General features: G+C 45.1%; 1 protein-coding gene across 1 annotated transcript; it reads left to right on the top strand.

Moving 5' to 3' along the window:
- The first annotated feature begins 229 nt into the window (after positions 1–229).
- Positions 230–24413, top strand: cacna1fa (calcium channel, voltage-dependent, L type, alpha 1F subunit a). The gene is made up of 47 exons (XM_030365058.1): positions 230–601; positions 1543–1732; positions 2205–2310; positions 4515–4654; positions 4794–4939; positions 5088–5240; positions 5687–5883; positions 6024–6127; positions 6926–7068; positions 7569–7634; positions 7737–7800; positions 7895–7921; positions 8152–8312; positions 8522–8747; positions 9399–9606; positions 9886–10006; positions 10115–10187; positions 10352–10415; positions 10519–10576; positions 10660–10756; positions 11281–11410; positions 11772–11831; positions 11942–12048; positions 12233–12320; positions 12850–12957; positions 13086–13138; positions 13223–13369; positions 13598–13799; positions 13898–14056; positions 14196–14306; positions 14414–14497; positions 14636–14656; positions 14893–15027; positions 15157–15222; positions 15446–15537; positions 16579–16738; positions 17284–17411; positions 17839–17935; positions 18418–18520; positions 18697–18798; positions 19010–19134; positions 19237–19562; positions 19712–20122; positions 20720–21180; positions 21278–21390; positions 22662–23000; positions 23291–24413. Exons 1-47 carry the CDS (start codon positions 583–585, stop codon positions 23495–23497), a joined length of 6498 nt encoding a protein of 2165 aa, XP_030220918.1. The 5' UTR covers positions 230–582; the 3' UTR covers positions 23498–24413.
- The last annotated feature ends 455 nt before the right edge of the window (positions 24414–24868 follow it).

Here is a 24868-nt window from a genome sequence, read left to right as displayed (position 1 = left end):
ACACCCCCAGGTGTTCATAGTTGCTGTCCGAGGTTCTCAATCGTATTTATAAACTTTTATTAAGGTCTAACCCATCGACACAGAGCATTTCCAGATAAAATCTAAACCTTATACGATTTTATTTTACTGAAAGACCTGATAGCACCAGTTTCCTGAACTGACCTCACCACAACATGGACGATTCACACTGTCATCCTTTTTAAACGGCTCAATTAGTATAATCCCGAGGGTTGACCACCGCGAATAAGGCAGCTTCTCCAAAGGAATACTTTTGTTTCGTGTCTTCTCCTGCGTGTTTAAACGTGACAGCCTTAATTAACCCAATAACTTGGGGCGATTGGCTAGAAACCTTAACTTTACTTTTAATTGAAGGTTTCATGTGTTAAGGTCAGGGGAATGGCTGTACCGCCAACCCCGCTGCTGAATGGGAGATGACTTGATACCCGGTGTATGTATCCACGCTTTCTTTGCAAACTGCTCTTCTGTTATGTTTGAGATATCCAGTTATTTGGCTTATGGTGCATCGCATTTCCTTTGAAGAGTTCATGGTTGGATTTGAACTCGTAGTGTTGAACTACCGACATGGACGCGGGGAAAAAAGGTAGGTTTAAATTGATTAATCTAAAGTTTTAGTATCTCTGAGGGTTTACATTGAAAACCAATCTTTCCAGTTAATAAGCTGCTTGCCAAGCAACTATCCCTCCTAAATATCATATGATGGACTATTGACTGCGTAGGTAAACAAGTGTAGTAGGTGACTGTAGGCAGCATTTGAAGCCATTTGGATTGACAGCTGATAACGTGTTTTTGATTTGGTTATTATAAAAGCTTTGTTTGCTACACCTTGAACTACAACGTCAATTAAATAGGACTTGACAATTATGATACAATAATCATTATATATTGTCATTTCACTAATCTTGTAAAAGGGTCGGCCTATTGGTGTCTCATTTATTTACATTGCCTAGTACTGGTTGATTATTTATAAGCCTTACAATTGATATTATTACCTGCAGCCACTGGCCAACAGATGTTCACAGCTAAATTTGGGGCTATGTATCATGCTGCTCCCAATAAAGATGTAGGTCACATCTCATCTTATTCTATGCATCCTCTTGAAATAAAGAATAGTCGTGCATGGCTATGGGGGGCATGTCTTGTATAATTGCTTGATAACTGTATCATACATTAAGATTCGGGCCAATATGCACACAATGAGCCTGGTCACTTCAGCTATTCCAACCCCTAGGAACAGGCTCAAGCAGCCTCAGCAAATGTCCGTTGCTGATCACGTAATTGAATGACAATATGACTGTTTACTGTACTTTCTGTATTTCTCCGGGTCTGTGCTCTACCACAGATGACTGATTACTGTACTGTACTGTACTATACTGTACTAATTGCTGTACTCTCTGTATTTCTCTGGTTCTGTTCTCTACCACAGATGTCTGTTTACTGTACTCTCTGTGTTTCTCTGGTTCTGTTCTCTGCCACAGATGCCTGTTTACTGTACTCTCTGTGTTTCTCTGTGCTCCACCACAGATGCCGCCAACGAGGGAGATGGCGGGAAGTCGGACACCCTGGGCTCCAGCGGCTCGGCCAGGAAGAGGGGCGGGGGGGCCAAGAAGGCCATCCAGGCCAACAAGTCGGCCCTCAGGGCCCCCCGAGCCCTCTGCTGCCTCACCCTCAGCAACCCCATCCGCATGGCTGCCCTGGCCCTCGTCGAATGGAAATATCCTGGGTGCTGCGTGCGTTCATTTGGGCGTTGTTTACGTAGGCAATTTACTTATACATACTTATGTTGTCATATTTGTTGAAATTCTCTTAACATCCCAATACCAAGCAATGAATCAAATGCTTTGACCTGATTAGAAAAATCTGGTATCTTTGGTTGTCATAGGCCGGTAATAAACCCGTCCAGTCATTTAGTTTGGCCCGAATTAAATGAACTCTCTATTCACCTGCCCGCCTACCTGACTGCACCCTCGCCCTGTACTCATGGCAAATGACCGGACCTTGCACAAAGGCTTGGCACCTGTTTCTAAAGCTAGCAAGCCGTTCATGTGTTTTTGGGAAGTGGCTTTGTCTCATTTCTTTTGCTTCTATGTCCGTATTTGCCGTCCCAGGATTATCTGACTTGCCTACCCTAGTTTTAAATTGTGTTATTAGTTGTTGTTATTCAGTCCTTGACTCCAGTCCTGCAGGCCTTTCGATATATTCATCCTGCTCGCCATCTTCGCCAACTGTGTCGCTATGGGAGTCACCAAACCCTACCCAGACGATGACTCCAATGCCACCAATCACAATCTGGTGAGTTATCTCCACAAATGTGGATTTGTATCAATGCAAGTATAATACAAAAACCACCATGACTTGAACGTATGGCATTAGATGTATGGAGAGACAGACCGACAGATCGACAAACTTGCATGGATTCATTAATGCATAAATTTATATACATGCATACATGCATACATACATACATACATACATTCACACACACGCACACACACACACACACACACACACACACACACACACACACACACACACACACACACACACACACACACACACACATACATACATACATACATACATACATACATACATACTTACATACATACATACATACATACATACATACATACACATACATACATGCGTACATTTGTACACACACACATACACATACACACACACAATCATAAATACAACCTGACACACACACACACACACCCATACATACATACATACATACATACATACATACATACATACATACATACATACATACATACATACATACATACATACATACATACATACATACATACACACTGACATACACAAACACATTCACATGCACACACAATCATACATACATACACACATTCATACTTTATACATACACACATACGCATACATTACACACACACACACACACACACACACACACACACACACACACACACACACACACACACACACACACACACACTCATACATACATACATACATACATACATTCATACATACATACATACATACATACATACATACATACATACATACATACATACATACATGCATGCATGCATACATACATACATACATACATACATACATACATACATACATACATACATACATACATACATACATACATACATACATACATACATAAATGCATACATAAATACATACATACCTGCACTTAAACAAAAATTATAGATACATCCTTAATGCATATATTTAAAGGAAAAATATGTTCAGTATATTATAGAATATACCTTAAGAATATACCTTAATTAAAAATAAAATGTGTCACATTTCATGTGATTAATGAAATGAGTGTAGCCTCTAGTACAATTATTTTGACAGCAGCTATTACCGAGAGGGTAATAGTTCTGTTAAAGGATAATGACATTAAGGAAGAAAAAGTTGTGGTCAGTCAGAGGTCAGGTGATCCTCTCAGGAATAATGACACTTACCATCTGCTTGTTTTCTTCCTCTCTCTCTCTCTCTCTCTCTCTCTCTCTCTCTCTCTCTCTCTCTCTCTCTCTCTCTCTCTCTCTCTCTCTCTCTCTTCTCTCTCTCTCTCTCTCTCTCTCTCTCTCTCTCTCTCTCTCTCTGTTTTTCTCCTTCCCCTGTACATCACTAAACATTCATTACGTATTCCACGAAAAAGCACATTACTTATCAACAAAGGAGTGTTTTTTTAATGATGGTTGGATCACAGCACGTAATGGGACTAAATACCCTCTTCACATAAGACAAACCCATGTATAGCTCATAATACTTATGAAGGGTCTGCTCTTTTATAACCAGGAATGTGGTACATGGTCAATGTGGGTTATCTCCTCTTGTTTGGTCTACTGTGCCCTGGTGCATAAAAGTTACAGAAAATATTATGATGACGCCCCTGTGAAAAGCACTCTTCAAATCCTTTGCATAAAATACCTAACAAATACCTTAAATTCTTACTAAATGTTCTGTTGCTGTATTATTAATAATATATATAATATGTTTTTTCTCATCTCTGTCAATTAACAAGTCATCGTGGCTCACCTATCGGTCAGGATCTCTACTGTGCCAGTAGGACGTAAAGCTGACAGTGGCACTGATTAGCAGAACTAGGCTGAAGGTTACTGAAAAGGTATACAGTGACCGGATTAAGCCGGCAGGATAGACACTGGGTTAAGAGGTTACAAAGCCACCGGGATAAATACGTCACACAGACTTTTCTTTTCTTTTGTTCTTTGGAGTAAAGGGAGTGGCTAATATTGTCCAGGAAAAAAATAAACTAAAGTTATAGCTTCTTGTATTTGTAATAAAGGTGACCATACTCACAATGACTAACCCCATTTCCTCTCCTGTGTGTATCCAAAATATAACCCCTAGCTATGAAGCAATGGGGTTCATGCCTCATTCAGGTCAGATCCACCCTTGTCCTAACAAGGAAAATATAGGACAGTTTGCCTGAAGACTCCCTATTCCTTGTGTGTGCTCAGGAACAAGTAGAATACGTCTTCCTGGTCATCTTCACCATCGAGACCTTCACTAAGATCCTGGCCTACGGCCTGGTCATGCACCCCAGCGCCTACATACGCAGCGGCTGGAACTTGCTCGATTTTGTCATCGTCATCGTCGGGTATGTTGACACACATACAGTAGATATGCACTGTTGCATGATCCGTCTGTACCGCTGGCACGTATGTGATGAGTTGTCACATGTCACTGTGGATGTGTGTGTGTGTGTGTGTGTGTGTGTGCGTCTGTGTGTCGTGCAGGCTGTTCAGTGTGATGGCCGAGGGAATGACGGACCACAAGCCAGGGGAGGCCCACCACGCTGCAGGCAAACCTGGAGGGTTGGACGTCAAAGCCCTGAGAGCTTTCAGGGTGCTGCGACCGCTCAGGCTGGTCTCTGGAGTGCCGAGTAGGTTCTCATGGTCCCCAAGGCACTTCTTTACAGATTGAGTCCATCGTTTTATGAACTATGAGTATCTTTCTGCTGTGACACCCTGATTTCCGGTCTGGGGTTAAAATAAGAGGGATATTGTCTTATCTCCTGTGTTGTGCACCAGGTCTCCAGATTGTGTTGAACTCCATCATGAAGGCCATGGTGCCTCTGCTCCACATCGGTATGCTGGTCATGTTTGTCATCATCATCTACGCCATCATCGGCTTGGAGCTCTTCATTGGCAGGATGCACAAAAGCTGCTACTACCTGGGCTCAGGTCTGGACACAAACCGCAGATCACCTGCGTCTGTACCACGCGTGGCCTAGAGTTGTGTTGTTTTGACCTGGACCTAATCAAGCTAGTTAACAAGACAGACAAACAGACAGACAGACAGACAGACAGACAGACAGACAGACAGACAGACAGACAGACAGACAGACAGACAGACAGACAGACAGACAGACAGAGAGACAGACAGACAGACAGACAGACAGACAGACAGACAGACAGACAGACAGACAGACAGACAGACAGACAGACAGACAGACAGACAGACAGACAGACAGACAGACAGACAGACAGACAGACCGTTAAGTAGATAAAAGAGAGATTGTTAATTTGTGGTTTTCTGATCATGCTTGAACATATACATTAGAAACAGATTATTTTGCACTAGCACGCGCTTATAATGCATTTCAATACTTTTTGTTTCCGCCCTCTAGAACTAATGCTGGACGATGACCCAACACCTTGTGCTTTTGCGGGAAACGGGCGCTTCTGCATGTCCAATGGGACAGAGTGCAGGGGAAAGTGGGAGGGGCCAAACGGTGGGATAACAAACTTTGACAACATATTCTTCGCTATGCTGACCGTGTTCCAGTGCATTACTATGGAGGGCTGGACGGATGTGCTTTACTGGGTAACTAGACTCTTCCATTCCTTCTGCATACTGAATGTTATATCCTCCTCTGCCTCCCATTCTGATAGGAAACTATTTTAAAGTGTTGTCTTGCCACTTGCTCTCTCTTGCTTCTTATCCGCGCTTCATCCTCTACACAGATGAACGACGCCATTGGCTTTGAGATTCCCTGGATCTACTTTGTGTCTCTTGTCATCTTTGGATCGTTCTTCATCATCAACCTCGTATTGGGTGTGTTGAGCGGGTAGGTGGAAAAAAAACATTGTGAAAATGTGGAAAAAAGCGAGTCTGTGCTTTTTTGTGTATGTGTCTGCTGTCCATAGTAGTGTCAAGCTAAATGGAGTAAAACCATATCCACATACATCTATGTTGGATTTATTGTCCATTAGATAAGGGACAAACAAGAAATAGATTTTATAATAACATCCTTCCATTCCTATTCTGTGTGAATGTAAATGTTGTTGTTGCGTGTGCCTGCGTGTGTGCGTTCCTGTGTGTGTGTGTGCGTGTGTCTGTGTGTGTGTGTGTGTGTTTTTGTGTTTGTGTGTGCGTGTCTGCCCATGTGCGTTCCGTTGTTTGTGCATTCCTGTGTGTGTGTTTCTGTGTGTGTGCGTTCCTTTATATGTTTCTGCGTTCCTGTGTGTGTGCGTTCCTATGTGTATGTGTGTGTGTGTGTGCGTGCGTTCCTGTGTGTATGCTATTCTATGTGTGTGTTTGTGTGTGTGTGCGTTCCTGTGTGTGTGCGTTCCTATGTGTGTGTGTGTGGGTGCGTTCCTGTGGGTCTGCTTTCCTGTGTGTGTGTGTGTGTGTGTGTGTGTGTGTGTGTGTGTGTGTGTCTGTGTGTGTGTGTGTGTGTGTGTGTGTGTGTGTGTGTGTGTGTGTGTGTGTGCGTGTGTGCGTTCCTGTGTGTGTGCTATTCTATGTGTGTGTTTGTGTGTGTGTGCGTTCCTGTGTGTGTGCGTTCCTATGTGTGTGTGTGTGTGTGTGTGTGTGTGTGTGTGTGTGTGTGTGTGTGTGTGTGTGTGTGTGCGCGCCCTGGCAGAGAGTTCTCCAAGGAGCGAGAGAAGGCGGTGGCGCGCGGGGAGCTGCAGAAGGCCCAGGAGAGCAAGCAGATGGAGGAGGACATGATCGGCTACATGGACTGGCTCATCGAGGCCGAGGACGTGGACGAGGAGGGCAACAAGCGTGAGCATCACTGCACACACGCACACACACACACACACACACACACACACACACACACACACACACACACACACACACACACACACACACACACACACACACACACACACACACACACACACATACACACACACACACACACACAGACACACACACCTTCACCCAGATCATCATAGATAGTTATGCATGCACATACCTGGACCACAGAACTGCATCATACACATAGACAGACAGACAGACAGACACACACACACACACACACACACACACACACACACACACACACACACGAACACACACACACACACACACACACACACACACACACACACACACACACACACACACACACACACACACACACACACACACACACACACACTATATCATATATTGTCATATCACATCTATATATTGAAATCTAGAATTGTTTTAACCAATGTACACACACACTCACAAACATGCATTCTAAGTGCTGTAACCCTCTTCCGTTTCTAAAGGTGCTGCAATAGCCAAGAAGAAGATGATGAAGAAGTTTGGCTGGTACAAACAGAGTGAGGATGGAGGTATGTCTGCCATCTTTCTGCTCCTTCTGTTTCCACTCTTTAGCACGTTTAGTTGATTTAGACTACTTATATAAGATGGCCCCCGACTCTCTCTTTAAATAGAGTCGGATTCTGACGACGACATCGCATATCTCGATGATGACAACGGCTTCTGCGCTTCCTTGATGTAAGACAAGAACAACGCATAACGTCTAAAAATGTTGTGTGTTTTGTAAGAATTGCTCTCCTGAATAATATGTTTGTTTTCTCCTTGCTCACAGGGCAAAGATGATGGCCAACAGTTTCTGGTGAGTCATTTGATATTTCATTTGATATAAGTAAAGTAATTTAAGAATAAAAAAATAAATAAAATGTTAATAAAATGCACTGCCAGCCATCTCTCCCTCAACCCACTTTCATGTCTCTCTTCACTGCCCTGTCCATAAAAGACACAGAAATAGCCTGTAAACCCCCAGTGTGTTTTACCACTCGAGCCCCTCTCCTGGTGAGTCACCCCTTGTTTTGTCCCGTTGCCCAGCGACCAGCTGTGCCAGCTGAACCACACCATGAGGAAGAACTGTCGCGTGGCCGTGAAGACCAACAACTTCTACTGGCTGGTCCTGCTGCTGGTGTTCCTCAACACGGTGGCCAGCGCCTCCGAGCACTACGGCCAGCCCACGTGGCTCACCGAGATGCAAGGTCAGCCCCGCCCACACCCCGCCTCCTCTCACAGCCCTCCTCCATAGTACCCACCGTACTCTAACAATATCAGATAATCATACACCATATGATACAGGAAAATAAAAACAACGTGATAAAGGAGAAATATAGAACCTTTGCTTGTGTATTAATGACTATAAAGGGTCCAGTAATAAAGAAGACTTCAAACGTACCTCCTTGTGCCCCAGAGCGCGCCAATAAGATCCTGCTGCTGCTGTTCACGCTGGAGATGTCCATGAAGATGTACGCCTTCGGGCTGCAGATCTACTTCATGGCGCTGTTCAACCGCTTCGACTGCTTCGTGGTGTGCGGCGGCATCCTGGAGACGCTGCTGGTGGAGCTGGAGTTCATCCCCCCCATCGGCATCTCCGTGCTGCGCTGCATCCGGCTGCTCAGGATATTCAAGATGACCCGGTGAGACACGTCCTCTCAGGTTCATGGACCTCGTTGGGTCCAAGGCTGGTCATTAAGGCTCCAATAGCAGCTCTGGGTTCAAATGATGCCTTTAATCAAAATCTAGTCTCTCAAGTTGGTTCATTTTGACATTTGTATCCACAAATACAAAAAATTTAAAACTAAATTATTTGCTCTTAATTGATCAACAACAGAACAAACTGTCAGTATTGTACTATGAGAGTCGTATATATGAGTAGTAATTGAATCAGCACCTCAGAATCGAAATCCAAATTCATATCCAAATGAATTAACATTTGAAAGAAACATTGAATGAAGCAACATCAAGCGTCACTCAATTGACTGAGAAGGAGAAGGTATCACCCAGAAAAAAGAGACTGGCCGGTCATAGCCAGAGACACTGGGAGCTCCCAGCCAGTAGGCTGGTGCTGTGGGGAGCAACACACGGGCGTCGACCACCAGGGCGCCCCACACCGACATACTGCAGAAAGAGCTGCGGAAAACACTGGCGAACTGGCCCGCTGCATGGAAGATGGAGAAGATTGGAAACAACGCTAGAGGACTTATCTGAGGACGACATAGAGAGACCGTCTGTTTATAACAAGGTGCTCTCTGATTCCTTTTGTAAAAGCTGTTGTCTTGTGTTGCCAGGCACTGGGCGGCCCTGTCAGATCTGGTGAACTCTCTGCTGAACTCCATGAAGGCCATCTGCTCCCTGCTGCTCCTGCTCTTCCTCTTCCTCATCATCTTCGCCCTGCTGGGCATGCAGCTGTTCGGAGGCAAATTCAACTTTGACGAGACTCAGATGAAGAGGAGCACATTCGACTCCTTCCCACAGGCCCTGCTCACCTGCTTCCAGGTTAGCAGCTCTGTTGTGGAGCAAAACATGGCCAATCCCTCACCATGCTTCATGATCACATGATCCTATCTCATTGACGGATCTGTCAGCATTCATTCATTCATTGTTTTCTTTCTTTCTTACTTTCTTTTCTTCCTTCTGTGGACTTTCTGTCTTTCTCTCTTCATGTCTGTCTGTGTGTCTTTCTGTTTGACTATTTTTCTGCATCCTTGACCGTCTGCCTGCCTCCCTGTCTGTCTGTCTACCCACCCGTCTGTGTGTCTGTACGTCTGTGTGCAGATCCTCACCGGGGAGGACTGGAACGCTGTGATGTACGACGGCATCATGGCGTACGGAGGGCCCATCTTCCCCAACATGGTGGTGTGCATTTACTTTGTCATCCTCTTCGTCTGCGGTAACTGTATCCTTTCTAAGAACACCATCACCGTGGTTATTCAAACTGGGAGACTGTCTGATTTTTGCTATTAATTATTGGATGTATAAAGTGGATCTTTAACTGTAAATCCAGACATCCTTCTCAACGTCTTCTTGGCTATCGCTGTGGACAATTTGGCAGGCGGAGGCGGTAAAAAGAAAGAGGAGTAAGTAGTGTTCTCAGTGGAGGTTTTATAAGGCATACATAAATCAACCATTAAGGGTCATTAAATGTACATTCTTTAATGTAGGTTAGTTGGCAGAGTCACAGAGCTGTTGTGTGTTTTCAGTCAGACCGACTCCTCAGTAACTGACCATGTCTGATTTGTAGGGAGAAAAAAGAGGAAGACGACGAGTGGGATGAAGATGAGGAGAAGGAGGATGAAGATGCAGGGGTAAAATATATGTTGTAACCTTGACTGTGCCTTCTGATAAAAATGGAAGTCACTGAAAGAAAAACATGGTGTCTTTGTTCTCCTCTGTTCTCCACCTGTGCAGAACGAAGAAGATGACTGGCAGGAGAACGAGGAGCTCAGAGCCATCGAGGGCTTGGAGGGTGAGTGGGGAGGGCACTGTTGCAGAAGGCTGCTCACACTGTCTGAAGGCCTATCGGTTTATGGGATTGTTCTTGTGCTGCAGGAGTGGCTCCTCTGAAACCAGAGTTCTCTGGGCCTAAAGAGAAGATCGTCCCCATTCCTGATGGGAGCTCATTCTTCCTTCTGGGGAAGAAGAACTGGTAATTAGAGATTCTAACACATGTCTTTGTTATGGATGCAGAGTTGAAGTGCCATCCTGATTCTGCTGTGTTGAAGGCAAACACAAAGCATTCACTTTAGATCTCATCTCACATCTCACTGTGAAAGCCATTCAATTCATTAGTGTTCCATTATCCATCTGAAAGATCTGCCCATCAAATCTTTTAAATGCCCATGGCTGTGGTTGAGTGTAATAATAAGTGTGTGGTTATGTGGGTTACAATGTTTAAATCCTAACTCTAATCTAATTTACTGAACTATTAGTTTAGTAATGTGCCCTGAACAATTCTGCAGTGTTTCCATGTTGACATTTATAGGTTAGGCTATTTTGCAGTAAAGTTTCCACTTGCAGGTTACCTTCTGTGTCTCTGCAGTCGGGTCTACAGTAATGAAGAAACCTGATGCAATGCTGCTTCATTAAGACATGCCCCATGCTCTGTTTATTAGGATGCGTTGCATGTTATATGTTCGTTCTCTCACTCTATCCACCTTATCCCACCTGCAGCTTGCGAGTGGCCTGCCACAACCTCATCCACCACCCCTACATCACCAACTTCATCCTGGTCTTCATCATCCTCAGCAGTATCTCACTGGCCGCTGAGGATCCCATCAAGTCTCACTCCTTCAGAAACATCGTAAGAACAGCTCCAGAAGCGGTCCGTGACGAGCGTCCAGCAAAGTGCTGGATGCTAGGTTGGGCGTTTAGAAAACATAGCCAGCCGACAGTGTTCAGCGCTTTTAACTCCTAAAACGTGTATTTGGGTTTTGAAATGACGTTGCCGTTTAGGTTCCGAGAAGTTGGAACATCTAGGTTGTCCACCACCCCCGGTTTAAGTCCAGCGCTAAGCTAGCGTCCTTCAACGTTAGACTCGCTGGCAACGCTGGCAACGCCGACGCTCAAAGCTCATCATGTGTTCACCGCTTCACGCCTTCAAGTGAGCCGATGCATGTTATTGATAGTCTTGATATACGTACCGTTTGTTTTTTCTCCTCCAGGTCCTCGGCTATGCTGATTATGTGTTCACCTCAGTGTTCACAGTGGAGATCATTCTGAAGGTAATCACAGTCACCATGATTTGATATTGTAAAGACTCCAATCATGTCCCAAAAAAAAACAAAGAAAAAACACATTTATGATTATGATTCAAGTTTTCCTGTCCTTCTAGATGACCGTTTATGGAGCTGTTCTGCACACGGGCTCCTTCTGCCGGAACGCCTTCAACCTCCTGGACCTGCTGGTCGTCAGCGTGTCCCTCATGTCCTTCTTCCTCCAGTGAGTCAACACGCTCCGGTGGCAGCCGGCCCTCCTCTGAACACCGACGAGATCAATTCCTGAGAGAAATATTCTTTGGTTGAAACGTGCTAATACGATCAACTGTCGTGTTCATCTTCTGAGTAAAAAACTGTGACATATTTAGCTTGCCGTAGGGCTGATGCTCTCCTGTTGCTGCTTTCAGCTCCAGCGCCATCTCGGTGGTGAAGATCCTCAGGGTGCTGCGGGTGCTCAGGCCTCTCAGAGCCATCAACAGAGCCAAGGGCCTCAAGGTAGCCACCGCGGCCTTCTTTCCTGCTTTCCTGCTTTCTTACTTTCTTTCTTTCTTTCTTTCTTTCTTTCTTTCTTTCTTTCTTTCTTTCTTTCTTTCTTTCTTTCTTTCTGTATGTGTCAGTATGCCTTTCACATTCTTTCCTTCTGTCTGCCTTTCTGTCTGTTATTCTTTCTGTTGGTCTGTCTTTATCTCTTTCTTTCTTTTTTTCTTTCTTTCCTTCTTTCTTTCTGTCACTCTGCCATTCTCTTTATTTCTTTCTATCTGCCTTTCTGTCTCTCTTTCGTTCTGATGTTTTTTCTGTCCTTCTTTCTTTCTTTCTTTCTTTCTTTCTATCTTTCTATCTTTCTTTCTGCCTTTTGGTCTGCCTTTCTTTCTGTTGGTCTGTCTTTCTCCTTCTTTCTTTCTACCTTTCTGTCTGCCTTTCGGTCCGTCTTTCTTGCTATTGGTCTTTCCTTCTCTCCTTCTTTCTTTCTTGAAAACATAATAGTATTCCCTAAACGAAATTGCTTTCTTTTGTGTGCCCACAGAACGTTGTGCAGTGTGTGTTCGTGGCGATCAAAACCATCGGCAACATCCTGATCGTCACTTCCCTTCTGCAGTTCATGTTTGCTTGCATCGGCGTGCAGCTCTTCAAGGTGCGTGGATCTTCTTCTCTGTACCTGACCGTTTCCATGTGCTCGGATCATTCTAATCTCTGGTCAGCGGATTCTCGGCTGGCTTGCTGATGTCCTCACTCACCCGTCTGTCTCTCTCCTCGCTCTAGGGGAGGTTCTACAGCTGCACAGACGAGGCCAAGCACACGCCAGATGAATGCAAGTAAGTAAGGCTCTTGCTCTCTGTCTGAACATTAAGAGGAACAGCATTGTTAAATATCTCTGTGGTTGTTGTTTGGAACCGAAGGGGAACCTTTGTGGTCTACAAAGACGGCGACATGAACCACCCCATGGTGCGGGAGAGGATCTGGGAGAACAGCGACTTCAACTTTGACAACGTGCTGATGGGCATGCTGGCTCTGTTCACCGTGTCCACGTTTGAAGGCTGGCCGCAGTAAGTGATAACATGACGATGTATATGCATGAGGTATTGACTATGTAGTTGAATAGTAGACACTTTGATCCAAAGAGACTTAAAGGTGCCTTGAAGTCCTTAAGAGCAAGGACTTAAGAGTAATCTATTATTATTATAATGATATGGTCTATGTTATATATCTACATTGATACACAGAGGTCTACAAAGGACTCTGTAGATTCATGTTTTGGGCCTCTCCTCGTCCAGACTTCTCTACAAGGCGGTGGACGCCAACGCCATAAACCGGGGCCCCATCTACAACTACCGCGTGGAGATCTCCATCTTCTTCATCATCTACATCATCATCATCGCCTTCTTCATGATGAACATCTTCGTGGGTTTCGTCATCATCACGTTCCGAGAGCAGGGGGAGGCAGAGTTCAAGAACTGCGAGCTCAACAAAAATCAGGTTAGTCCATTCTGCCGCTATTGAAACATTTCCAAAGACAAAGAAAGAGGTGGATATGATGTGATTGATGTCCTTCTCTGCTCCTGTGTCCTTTACAGAGACAGTGTGTGTACTATGCTATAAAAGCACAGCCTATAAAGATCTACATTCCTAAGAACCCGTCGCAACTCAAATTCTGGAGGATCGTCAACTCCAGCCAGTTTGAGTACATCATGTTTGCTCTGATTCTGGGCAACACGCTCACACTAGCCGTTCAGGTACGTCTGGGCAGATAGATAGGTTTTGTGTTTGATGTAGCTTAAGTAATACACACTAATGCTGTGTTGATATTTTAAGATATATTATATTATATTATAGTTATATTTAATTATTCTCTGTTGCTTTTTCCTCCACTAGCATTATGAGCAGTCCAAACTGTTCACCTCCATCATGGACATCCTCAACATGATCTTTACGGTCGTTTTCACTGGGGAGATGATCATCAAACTACTGGCTCTTCGAGCTCATGTACGTTTTCCTTTCTTATAGCTGCTATACATATGCAGAAACATCAACAGATGATCCCTTTACCTATGCAACATATTCATGTCTTTCTTCTCTTTTCTATTCCATAGCATTATTTTATTGACCCCTGGAATTCTTTTGACGCTTTGATTGTCATCGGCAGTGTTTTGGATATCGCGGTTTCTGAATTAAGCGTGAGTTTCTTTACTTTAAAGAAATCTTAGTTTATATCCAGTGGTTAATTTGAGATGCATCCTCATGTTTCAATATTAACCGTAATGTTGTTTTTATTCTCCACAACTTCTCTGTCTTGGAACTGAATTGTAATCTAGGGGGGAGGTGAACACGCTGAGGTAAGCCGTGGCAGAATATTCAAAGCACACACACACACACACAAAATAATGCGCTCGTTCAATACTTAAAAACATTCATACAACATGGAAAGCCCTCTATTTATAAGTTTCTCTCTCTCTCTCTCTCTCTCTCTCTCTCTCTCTCTCTCTCTCTCTCTCTCTCTCTCTCTCTCTCTCTCTCTCTCTCTCTCTCTCTCTCTCTCTCTATTTTTCTCTCTCTCTCTCTCTCTCTCCAGGGTGGAGGCAAAGGTGAAAGTGGAAAAGTGTCCATCACCTTCTTCCGTTTGTTCCGAGTCTTGCGATTGGTCAAATTACTCAGCAAAGGGGAGGGCATTCGAACCCTCCTCTGGACCTTCATCAAGTCACTCCAGGTCAGCGCAGAATTCATTCAAATCATTCTCCAGATGTTTGAATAATTTTAACACAAATGTATTTCAGAAGTGCTTTAAGTCGTTTATGATAATGAACCGTTAATAGCTGTTTTGTTTCCATCCTAAAAGGCTTTGCCCTATGTCGGCCTGCTCATCGCCATGATATTTTTCATCTATGCTGTTATCGGCATGCAGGTGAGTCCCTCTAACCAACCTGAGCTAGTATAACCTCCTCCGCTCAAGCCTTGATCAGAAGATTAGAAAATGGATGACCATTCAATCAATAAATTAATGTGGAACAAAGGGAATCATTGAATAATACAAACAGAGATCGCCTGCTTCATCAGTCAGAGTCAGATCAGTACCTCTGAGGTTCTTGTCAGAAAAGATCTCCAACTCGCCCCGTTTTCCCTCACAGACATTTGGGAAGGTGGCCGTGGATGAGAGCACCCACATCAACAGGAACTGTAACTTCCAGACCTTCTTCATGGCTGTGCTGCTGCTCTTCAGGTTGGTACTACCGCTGCTGTAGTTCTACTACACCTCACTTACAAACTACAAAACGCTCCCCACAAGAACAACGGATTTCTTATAGGTGCTTAGAGGAAAACTTTGAGAGACTTCAACGTGGACCCTGTTTTCCGATTATTTTGTGTATAAGGCAGACAGCCATTTTTGAAATTGGTCTGATATTGAGTAAGAACGCTGCAGCCGTAATTATTGAAAAACGGATTGTCATGTATTCCTTTGGGGCAATAGTGCCACAGTAATGGTCCAAAGTGCTTGTTTTTGCCACTGAAGACTAATTATATTCGATCATTACAGAGAAGCGAAATCACACTCTTGCTTGACCACGGTCTGTTTCTTATTGTGTCCGACCACGTCTTGCTAAGGTAGAAGATTGAAATCTTGTTGTCGGATGTTTCCCTATTGTCATTACAATCTCAACTCTCCTTCACCCGAATCATTACCAGGTAACACTAATCTACGCTTATCGTAATCCAACAAAACAAACTCTCTGCTTTCCAGCTCTCACTCACATTTCAACTGTTCACTTTCTGCAACAACTAATTTTACCTCCTTGAGCGAGACTTGGCCATGATCAAGTGAAAGGTAATGAAACTAATTGTGTTTCTTTTGAGGGATCTTTTCCATAATGATCGAATATAATCTCAGCCACTCAGTGGAAAAAATAAGCACTTTTAGAGGATGCATATTTCCAATCGCTATTGCCCCCAAGGAATAAATTGCAGCTAGTTTTCGCTTACTACGGCTGAAGAGTTCTTGCTCAATACTGGGCCAATCTCAAGGAACGCATTTGTCAAAATCCTTCTGTACATCAAGTAATCTCTGTAGCCCTGCCTGTCTCTCTCCTATACACCTGGGCTGACATCCCTCACTCACTTACTCTCATTTTCATTCTCACTCTCTTTTTTCTCTCTCTCTCACTCCCGTCCTCTCTCCCCTCCCTCTCTCTCTATTTCCCATCTCCCCCCCCCTCTCTCTCCCCGCACTCTCTCTCACCCTCTCCCTCCCCCTCCCTCCCTCCAGGTGTGCTACAGGTGAGCAATGGCAGGAGATCATGCTGGCAGCGTTGCCGGGCCGACGCTGTGACCCGGAGTCGGACACGGTGCCCGGCGAGGAGTTCAGCTGCGGCAGCAACCTGGCCTACATCTACTTCATCAGCTTCTTCATGCTCTGCGCTTACCTGGTGAGAGGAGCCTGGCGGATTACAGCCCCACCCCCAGTCTGCTCACTCAGTCTCCCGCACCGCTTAAGTACAGCCCAAGCATGCAACCCATGCAGCTCAAGGCTGCTGTCAGGACAATCCTCGCAGAAGGGAAAGGGATATCATTTAAAGACTATTCACTTATTGTCTGTTATGAGTTGGAGAGAAATATATATATTATGAATTAATGCTAGAGCACCCTGCACCCTCCTCAGTATTATATTATCCATGGTCCAAGTTTCTATGTCATTTTAAAACTGTTATCCGTTAGACTCACTAAGGTTCCATGTGATCACCATCTATGAGGATCTATGATTGTATCTAACAAATCACAATATCGCAATTAGAAATAATATGCATTAATATTGTGGATGCCTTATTGCTGTTTTAATAAAAAATAAAAAAAAGATTTTGCTTGGTCCTTCAAAGGACTTATGTATACCTTTTGATTCCTGTGCCAAAGTGCATTTGTGGCCAGAAACAAGATTTGCTGGAATATCTATTCTTTGCGTGTCCTTCTCACTCAGATTATCAATTTGTTCATCGCTGTCATCATGGATAACTTTGAGTACCTGACCCGAGACTGGACCGTGCTGGGCACCCACCATCTGGACGAGTTTAAGAGAGTGTGGTCCGACTACGACCCTGAGGCCACGTAAGAACCAGGCTCAGACCCTCTCCCTCCTGCTCAAGCCTCTCAGCAGACACCACATGTCCTCCATGTTATGATCGACGGAATACAAATCTATTCCCATCAAACATTTAGCAGAGGTTTTTACCTCTTGAATTCACTGAACTCACATTTATATCGTCAGTGCTTCGGTGTTGGGGTGCTTGACTCCCTGAGATTGATCCCCAGTATCCAGTCTACCATCATTGACCAAGATTCCCTCACCTGTTCCCTATTGACATGTCTGAACTGAATTCAATGTATGACAAGGATAATGACCTACTGACTCAATAGTAAACACATTTAACCTTCTGCTTAAAGAATCTGCAGGGCCAAAAGTGATTCTGCTGTCTTGTGTGTTTGAGTCAATGTCTAACTGGTCCCGTGCCTGCTCTGTGTGTGTTCCCTGCAGCGGTCGGATAAAGCACATAGACGTAGTCACCATGTTGCGCAGAATTCAGCCGCCTCTTGGTTTTGGAAAGCTATGCCCTCATCGCGTGGCTTGTAAGGTAAGACACACAGAAGAAGCATCATCCATTTGGACCTTCCTACGAGTATTGAACCCTCAAGCGATGATAACACAACGATATACCCATATTATTCACAACGTTGTTCATCTGAACCATCATCTATATCTGTATCTGCACCAGTGTAGCACCATGTCTAACTCTAAACCCTGAGGTAAACAGAGGATTATGAGGGTAATAAGTATTAATAGATCACGTTCGATATGTATTCATATCAACAGAGACGCAAAACACATGACACATCCTGCACACACATACAGATCCTTTTACACTTTGCACCTTCAAGCCTTTCCCTAGGTTAATCTGCAATCTACCGTCGCACACCGCACTTAGCTTCTCCCCGGCTCTGGGGCGCGCCTTCCACTTCCCCCTGCCAATCCTATTAGTGCCTCCCTCCTCCTCCCTCCCCCCCCCCCCCCCCCTCCTCCCTCCTCACCCCGTCTCAACCTCTCTCGCCCAATCAGAGGCTGGTTGCCATGAATGTGCCGCTGCACGCTGATGGGACCGTCACCTTCAGCGCCACTCTCTTCGCACTGGTGCGCACCTCGCTGAAGATTAAGACAGAAGGTGATCCTGCCCTGCCCCCACATGCACGCACACACCACATATACACAAATACAAACGCACAGATGTCACACCAAAACGCTTACACCCACATGCACTTTTAATTGAACCGGTGTGAAGTGACCTAGCGTGGAGATTGCCGTGAGTTATTGTTTATGTTTGTATGCCCCTGTGTGTAGGACCCATTGACCAACAGAATGAAGAGCTAAAGCTGATCATAAAGAAACTGTGGAAGCGCACAAAGCCTAAGCTCATTGATGAAATCATTCCGCCACCTAGAGGTAAGCTGCAGAACTACAACCTGTTGGCTAGTTCTCTGATGAAGACACGTGTGGTGGATTAAGATATAAAACTCACAATTTGTGCATTAATGCAGCTGAACATCATCATTGCATAGCCTATCACCTGACCTAGTCACCTGACCTCAACTACTAAATATATGTCAGCCATTTTCTCTGAAACAGGGCCTAACAATGTATTTCCCGTGTTCAGGGGATGAGGTGACCTGCGGGAAGTTTTACGCCAGCTTCCTGATCCAGGACTATTTCAAAAAGTACCGCAAAAGGAAGGAGAGGGAAAGAAAAAGCAAGAAAAAGGACAAGGCAGCAGCTCTTCAGGTAAACCTCCTGCTGCTGCAGTCAGAGCTCGGACTCTGTCTACCTTACTGACCACGACAATCAACCACATTTTTCCGTGTGTGTGTGTGTGTGTGTGTGCAGCAAGGGCTGCGCACGCTGCAGGACCTGGCCCCGGAGATGCGCCTGGCCATGGCCTGCGACCTGGAGGACGAGGAGGCCGTGGACATGGGAGACGAGGTGTTTGACGGCGGGGCTGAAGCCTCCGCCCCCACCACCCCGACCACCCCCCTGCCGCCGCCGGACCTGGCGGAAGAGACCGCCGTGTTCCTGGAGGACCCGCCCAAGCTGGCCAACGGGGGCGTGATCACAGAGCAGGTGACGTGGACGCCCGACCACCTGCGGCCGGACTCTCTCGTCCCGGGGATGAGTGTGGTGTTGGAGCAGCCCCTGAAGTCTGAGTCCGCCAGGTGGGGCCACCGGCTCTCCTCCGTCTTCAATCGATGTCCGCCCGTATATTTGGGTGCATTGTATTGAATATTCACTGCTGTAACAATTGAGTTCCTTTAAAACTGACTTAATGTTCTCTTCTCTCCCGATCGGGCTTGATCTTCACCAGTGAGATGCTGTCTCCACCTCCTACATCCCCTCCACACCCTCCTCCTCCTCCTCCTCCACCAGTGGTGTGTGAGGGTGGATGTGAAGCCGTGGTTGAAACCACGGCGATTCACACAGCAGCTGTTGCGGCGTTAGTGGCTCAAACATTGCCGACTGAACCGATGATTGAAACGCAGATGGTGGAAACAGCGGTGGTCGAAGCCGCGGTGACGGACACGCCGCTGGTCGAAACATCCTTGGTAGAACCTGCGATGGTAGAACCTGCGGTGGTAGAACCTGCGGTGGTAGAACCTGCGGTGGTAGAACCTGCGGTGGTTGAACCAGCGATAGCTGAACCAGCGGTGGCTAGTCCCACTTATGATCCAGTGTATTACTCTGAGAATACTGCAGCATACACACCGGCAGCAAATGGGTAGGTACACAGGAACAGGAGAAGGGATGCTTAGGGTACTTGAATGGTTTGCTAAGCATGTATATAGATCAAGACTCTCAGCTGAACACAAATTAATATTTTACCCCACTAGGTCAATCCATTTCACTTAGCTGATGCAATTATAAAATCAACTGTTTAAAATGAAGACTCCTCACTGTGGTCATGACCAGAACCTTTAACATTCAAGAACTCTGACTCTGCGACTCTCTGTCTAACTCCGTCAGCATGTGGAGTCTTAACACAGAATCTTAATTCAGTGATTGGTTCAATGTGGCCACTATTGGAGAAAAGTGCACGGTTATATGCGCTTGTACAGCTAGGAGGTGCCTAATTTGTTGGAATATAATGGATGTCAATGGCTCACAAACTGCACTGAATCAGATTGTGTTTTATCCCTTGGGGGGATGAGATTAATTCTGCATTAATTAAATCCTTTCTGATTTACATCTCCACATTGACAGTATCAACAATTAACCGGCAAGATCCTTGTCCTTTAAGGTGGATCAGAGGGTAAGCAGCCTGCATGAGTATCATTGGCATCTTTTTATCCTCTTCTCCTTTCGTCTGCCTGCATAGATTCCTCTACCCAGCCGTCCCCGCCGCCCCCGCGGAGACGGGCTACAGCGAGCAGAGCCTCAGCCAGGCCCCGCCAGGTGCAGCAGAAGTCCCCTACGGCCACCACAACAGCAATGGAGCCGTTCACGGAGAGGCTGTGGCTCCGGGGCCCAAGGTCACCTACACCGGGAACGGGTATATCGGGAACGGGTACTCTGAAGTCGGCTACAACGGCAACGGGAGCGTGGTCGTCAGCCTCAACGGCAACGGCAGCACCACCAGCTACGTCAACGGCAACGGCAGCACCACCAGCTACGTCAACGGCAACGGCAGCCCCACCAGCTACGTCAACGGCAACGGCAGCCCCACCAGCTACGGCAACGGCAGCGTGGCCAACGGCAGCTACTCCCCCGGCGACTACCAGGGACATGAAACCGGCATGCAGTTTGTCAGGCGGCGCCTGCTGCCCGTGTTACCCACAGGTGGGGAACCGCGGCGGAACATTGTCCTGTGAATCCTGGGCTGACTACACTCCACGCAGCGTGTGTCTCACAGTCGTGTGCCATTCTTTTGTTTCAGGGAGAAAGCCGTCCTTTAACCTCCAGTGTCTGAGGCCGCAGTCCAGCGACGAGGCCCTCCCCCCCCAGGGGAACTATCGGGGCAGCCTGCCCGCCCCCCGGTCCAGACTGCAGGTACACCGCACTGCTGCTGGGTGGGGAGGAACTGAGCCCAGGCGTTGTTTTTTCTATTATTGTTTATTGCAATAATATTAGACATGTATGGCAAACAGTGCACCTATGAAGTACGTGAAGTATCACATCATTTTTTACGTTCAGAAACATAGGAATAAACAACACACTTAAATACACAGGACACAACACAACAACTTTATGTCATAAAGGAAAGCAATAAGCTGAGGATGACATCTTGTGGACAAGACTAACCATTACACTGGTGCGAGGGCAGGCTGTGGCGGTTAGTCTTGTTGCCTAGGAAGGGCCCAAACTGAGTGAAATCTCCCGGAAAAATCTAAGAATCAACTGTTCCTTTTTCTTTTTGCACTATTACCATTTGCAATGTTACCATTACCATTACTGTTACAAATGTATCTTGCATAACTTTTGCTGCCATTATTGACTGCCTTTTTTCACAACCACAACTCAATTTAACTTATAAAGAAACGTATGCTGCTTCTCTTAGATTTTATTATTTTATTGTCTATCTTTTTATTATTAGTAATGTCCTTTTCTCTTCAGCACTTCAATGTTTACTTTTAGTGTTGTCTTATCTGTTGTGCATGGGCACTTTATCTGTTCACCGTGGGATAGTGAGAAACGTCTTCTCGATTGCTTTGTATGTCTACATGTCAAGTAGTTGACATTAAAGCTGACTTTGACTTTGACTTTTAAGTGGAAGCAGAGATAAGCGCTGTTTGAATTCTCTAAATTCCAGCCTACGCTGGAACATCCTTCATGAAAGGAAGGAGATAAAACCTTCACACTATTCAATTAAGCGAAACACCGTTCAGGAGTTTACAAAAAAACAAAAGATCAACATGGCTGACAATTAATTTCATACAATCAAACTAATTGGGATTCATGCTGTTTAATATTGGCATATATGACAATCACACTCAACAAAGAAAACCACAACTGTTCATACACCGGGCCAAAAGAGCTAAGTTAAGATAATTCTAGGAAATGTGGGTATCCCAGCAGCACCTACAGGACAAAAAAAATATATAATAATAATAATAATAATAATAATAATAATAATAATAATAATAATAATAATAATAATAATAATAATAATAATAATAATAATAATTAAACAAGAATAAATCAATGCAAAAAGATAAACAGGATCTATGTCTATATCCCTGGTCCTAGTCTACATCCCTGTTGCAGGTCATTGTTTTTTGGGTTAGTGGTTCAACAACCCAACTCTCCTCTGACCTCTCTAGACCCAGCACAGCCTGGACTCTCGGCCCGGCAGCATGCTGTCGGCGTCCCCGGCCTCCTGGGGCCACGTGGCGGCCCCCACCCCCAGCGGCCCCATGGGCGGGGGGGCCGAGTCCCTGGGCCGCCGGGGCAAGCTGCTCTACACGCCCATGCTCCTGGTGGACCAGGCCAGCGGCGCCCACCAGCCCGTGTGGACGGACGGCACCGCCAGCCTCCCCGTGGGGAGCCGTCCCACCGGCTGGTACCCCAGTCAGTCCAGGACCTACACCAGCGGCAGGTTGCCCCCCATCCTCCAGCGGGACCTCATAGAGAAGGGCAGCGCGGACAGCCTGGTGGAGTCGGTGAGTCCTCTGTCCTGTCGGTCGGGGGTCCAGCAGGAGAGATGCTCTTATGGGGAAACCCCACTTAAAGACTTTGTGGTATAGAGAAGACATTCATGTTTGGATTGATGAGTGACCCAAAAGTTTGGTTGTTGTTGTGAGGCCGAATGGAAAAGTATTACGAGTCAGTATTTGCATATTTGCGTATTTGCAGTATTGGCCGTTGCATTAATAGTACAAAGATCTCGGTCAATATTGTTTCTTTCTGTCATTAGTTAATCGTTTTGTGTTGTGACTTTGTCCTCCACCAGATCTTGATATCAGAGGGGCTTGGGCATTACGCCAGGGACCCCAAATTCGTGAACTTTGCCAAGCGAGAGATTGCGGAGGCGTGTCACATGACCCTGGACGAGATGGAGAACGCCGCCACCGACCTGATTGTCCGCGGCTCCGGACAGTCGCTCGGGCGCTTTGAGGAGGAGCTGGCGGACGAGATGAACTGCGTGATTTCATACTGAGATCGGCCTGAGGGAGTTCAGGTTCCCTGTTTCTAAAGAGTTTATCTGTGTGCTTTGAGTTACTGATGTGTTTCGGAGGAACAGCATCAAATGTCTCTGGAGTGGGTGGGCGATTGCGTAGGAGTTATGTTGAGCAGTTATTTAACTTAATTCCCGCGTAAATTGTATGTGTCACCAAAACAAAAGCACTCCACGGAAAGGAGACCAAAATGAACTTGTGGAAATGTACAAATCATGAGGCTTAATTTGCAATGCCAAAAATGAACAGATATGTATATGTATAGCAGCTGCTGGTATATGACAATCTGTGGTCCATTCCACAAGGCTTCCACATAGGACTGGAACATTCTACATGATACCTGCTAAATATGAGTATTAAAAGGTATGATAGTTTTACTATGATAAGCTGCATTTTTGCATTATTTTGTAATTTTGTGTGTCATCACTTTATACGAATCCATTATGTTTGAGCTTATTAATCATCACATTCTAATTATATGAAATAAACAACATCAACAATTATTGTTGTTATGCAGATTGTCCATATATCTATATAATAACTATGGTAAAGTCCTCTGGTGTGGTTGAAATCTCAATAAACAATCTTGTAAAGTATTTTCTTACCCAAAATATTCCCTGAATTAGAAGCAGAAGAAGAGATGGACAGACACTCCCACCTCCAGCGTAATCTGCAACGTGAAACCGCCGTACTGCATATTGGTTGCTATAATACTCAATTGATTAACAGTTTGATTTGGGCTGTGCAGAAAAATGTGGTAATGGGTATGTGGTCACCAGTAAGAAAATCAATATTTTTGGGGGAGTGGCTCTTCAGATATCTGAAATAATGAAATATGGAATGTCTTCAAGATGTTTACAAAGAGAAAAATAAGAATAAAATACTTCATGATGTTACTGTAGGGCTACTGTTTCTGTGAATGCTCTGTCACTAAGGTATATTCAGGTAAAATCTTGATTGTAAGGAGTCATTTCCTTTCAGACGTCACTCGTGATACCAGAAAAGCTGACTTTGCTGGTAACACTTAACAATCAGCCATCAATCGATTATTAACATGAGTTAATGCAGTAATAAGGATTAACTAACAGTTCATCAACAGTTAAATAATGGTGATTAATGGTGTAAATGATGGAGGTATTTATTTAAGGTATTTATTTATTTATACATTATTGAATAGGTTTAGGGTTAACTCTTAACCCAGCCTAACCCCATGCTAATGGTATATAATAATGTAAACCATGGCTTCCCTCCTGTTTTTTGGGTGGGGTAATACGTCTTAGTAAAGCATGACTACTGTCAGCTGCTAATAATTGGGTTGAATCCAGATCTTTTCTGCTTTGAGTGGAAGACCC

The sequence above is a fragment of the Gadus morhua genome, chromosome 1 (assembly GCF_902167405.1).
Source record: "Gadus morhua chromosome 1, gadMor3.0, whole genome shotgun sequence".
Lineage (NCBI taxonomy): Eukaryota > Metazoa > Chordata > Actinopteri > Gadiformes > Gadidae > Gadus > Gadus morhua.
The sequence above is the reverse complement of the archived record's forward strand: the minus strand, read 5'-3'. Positions and strand labels throughout refer to the sequence as shown.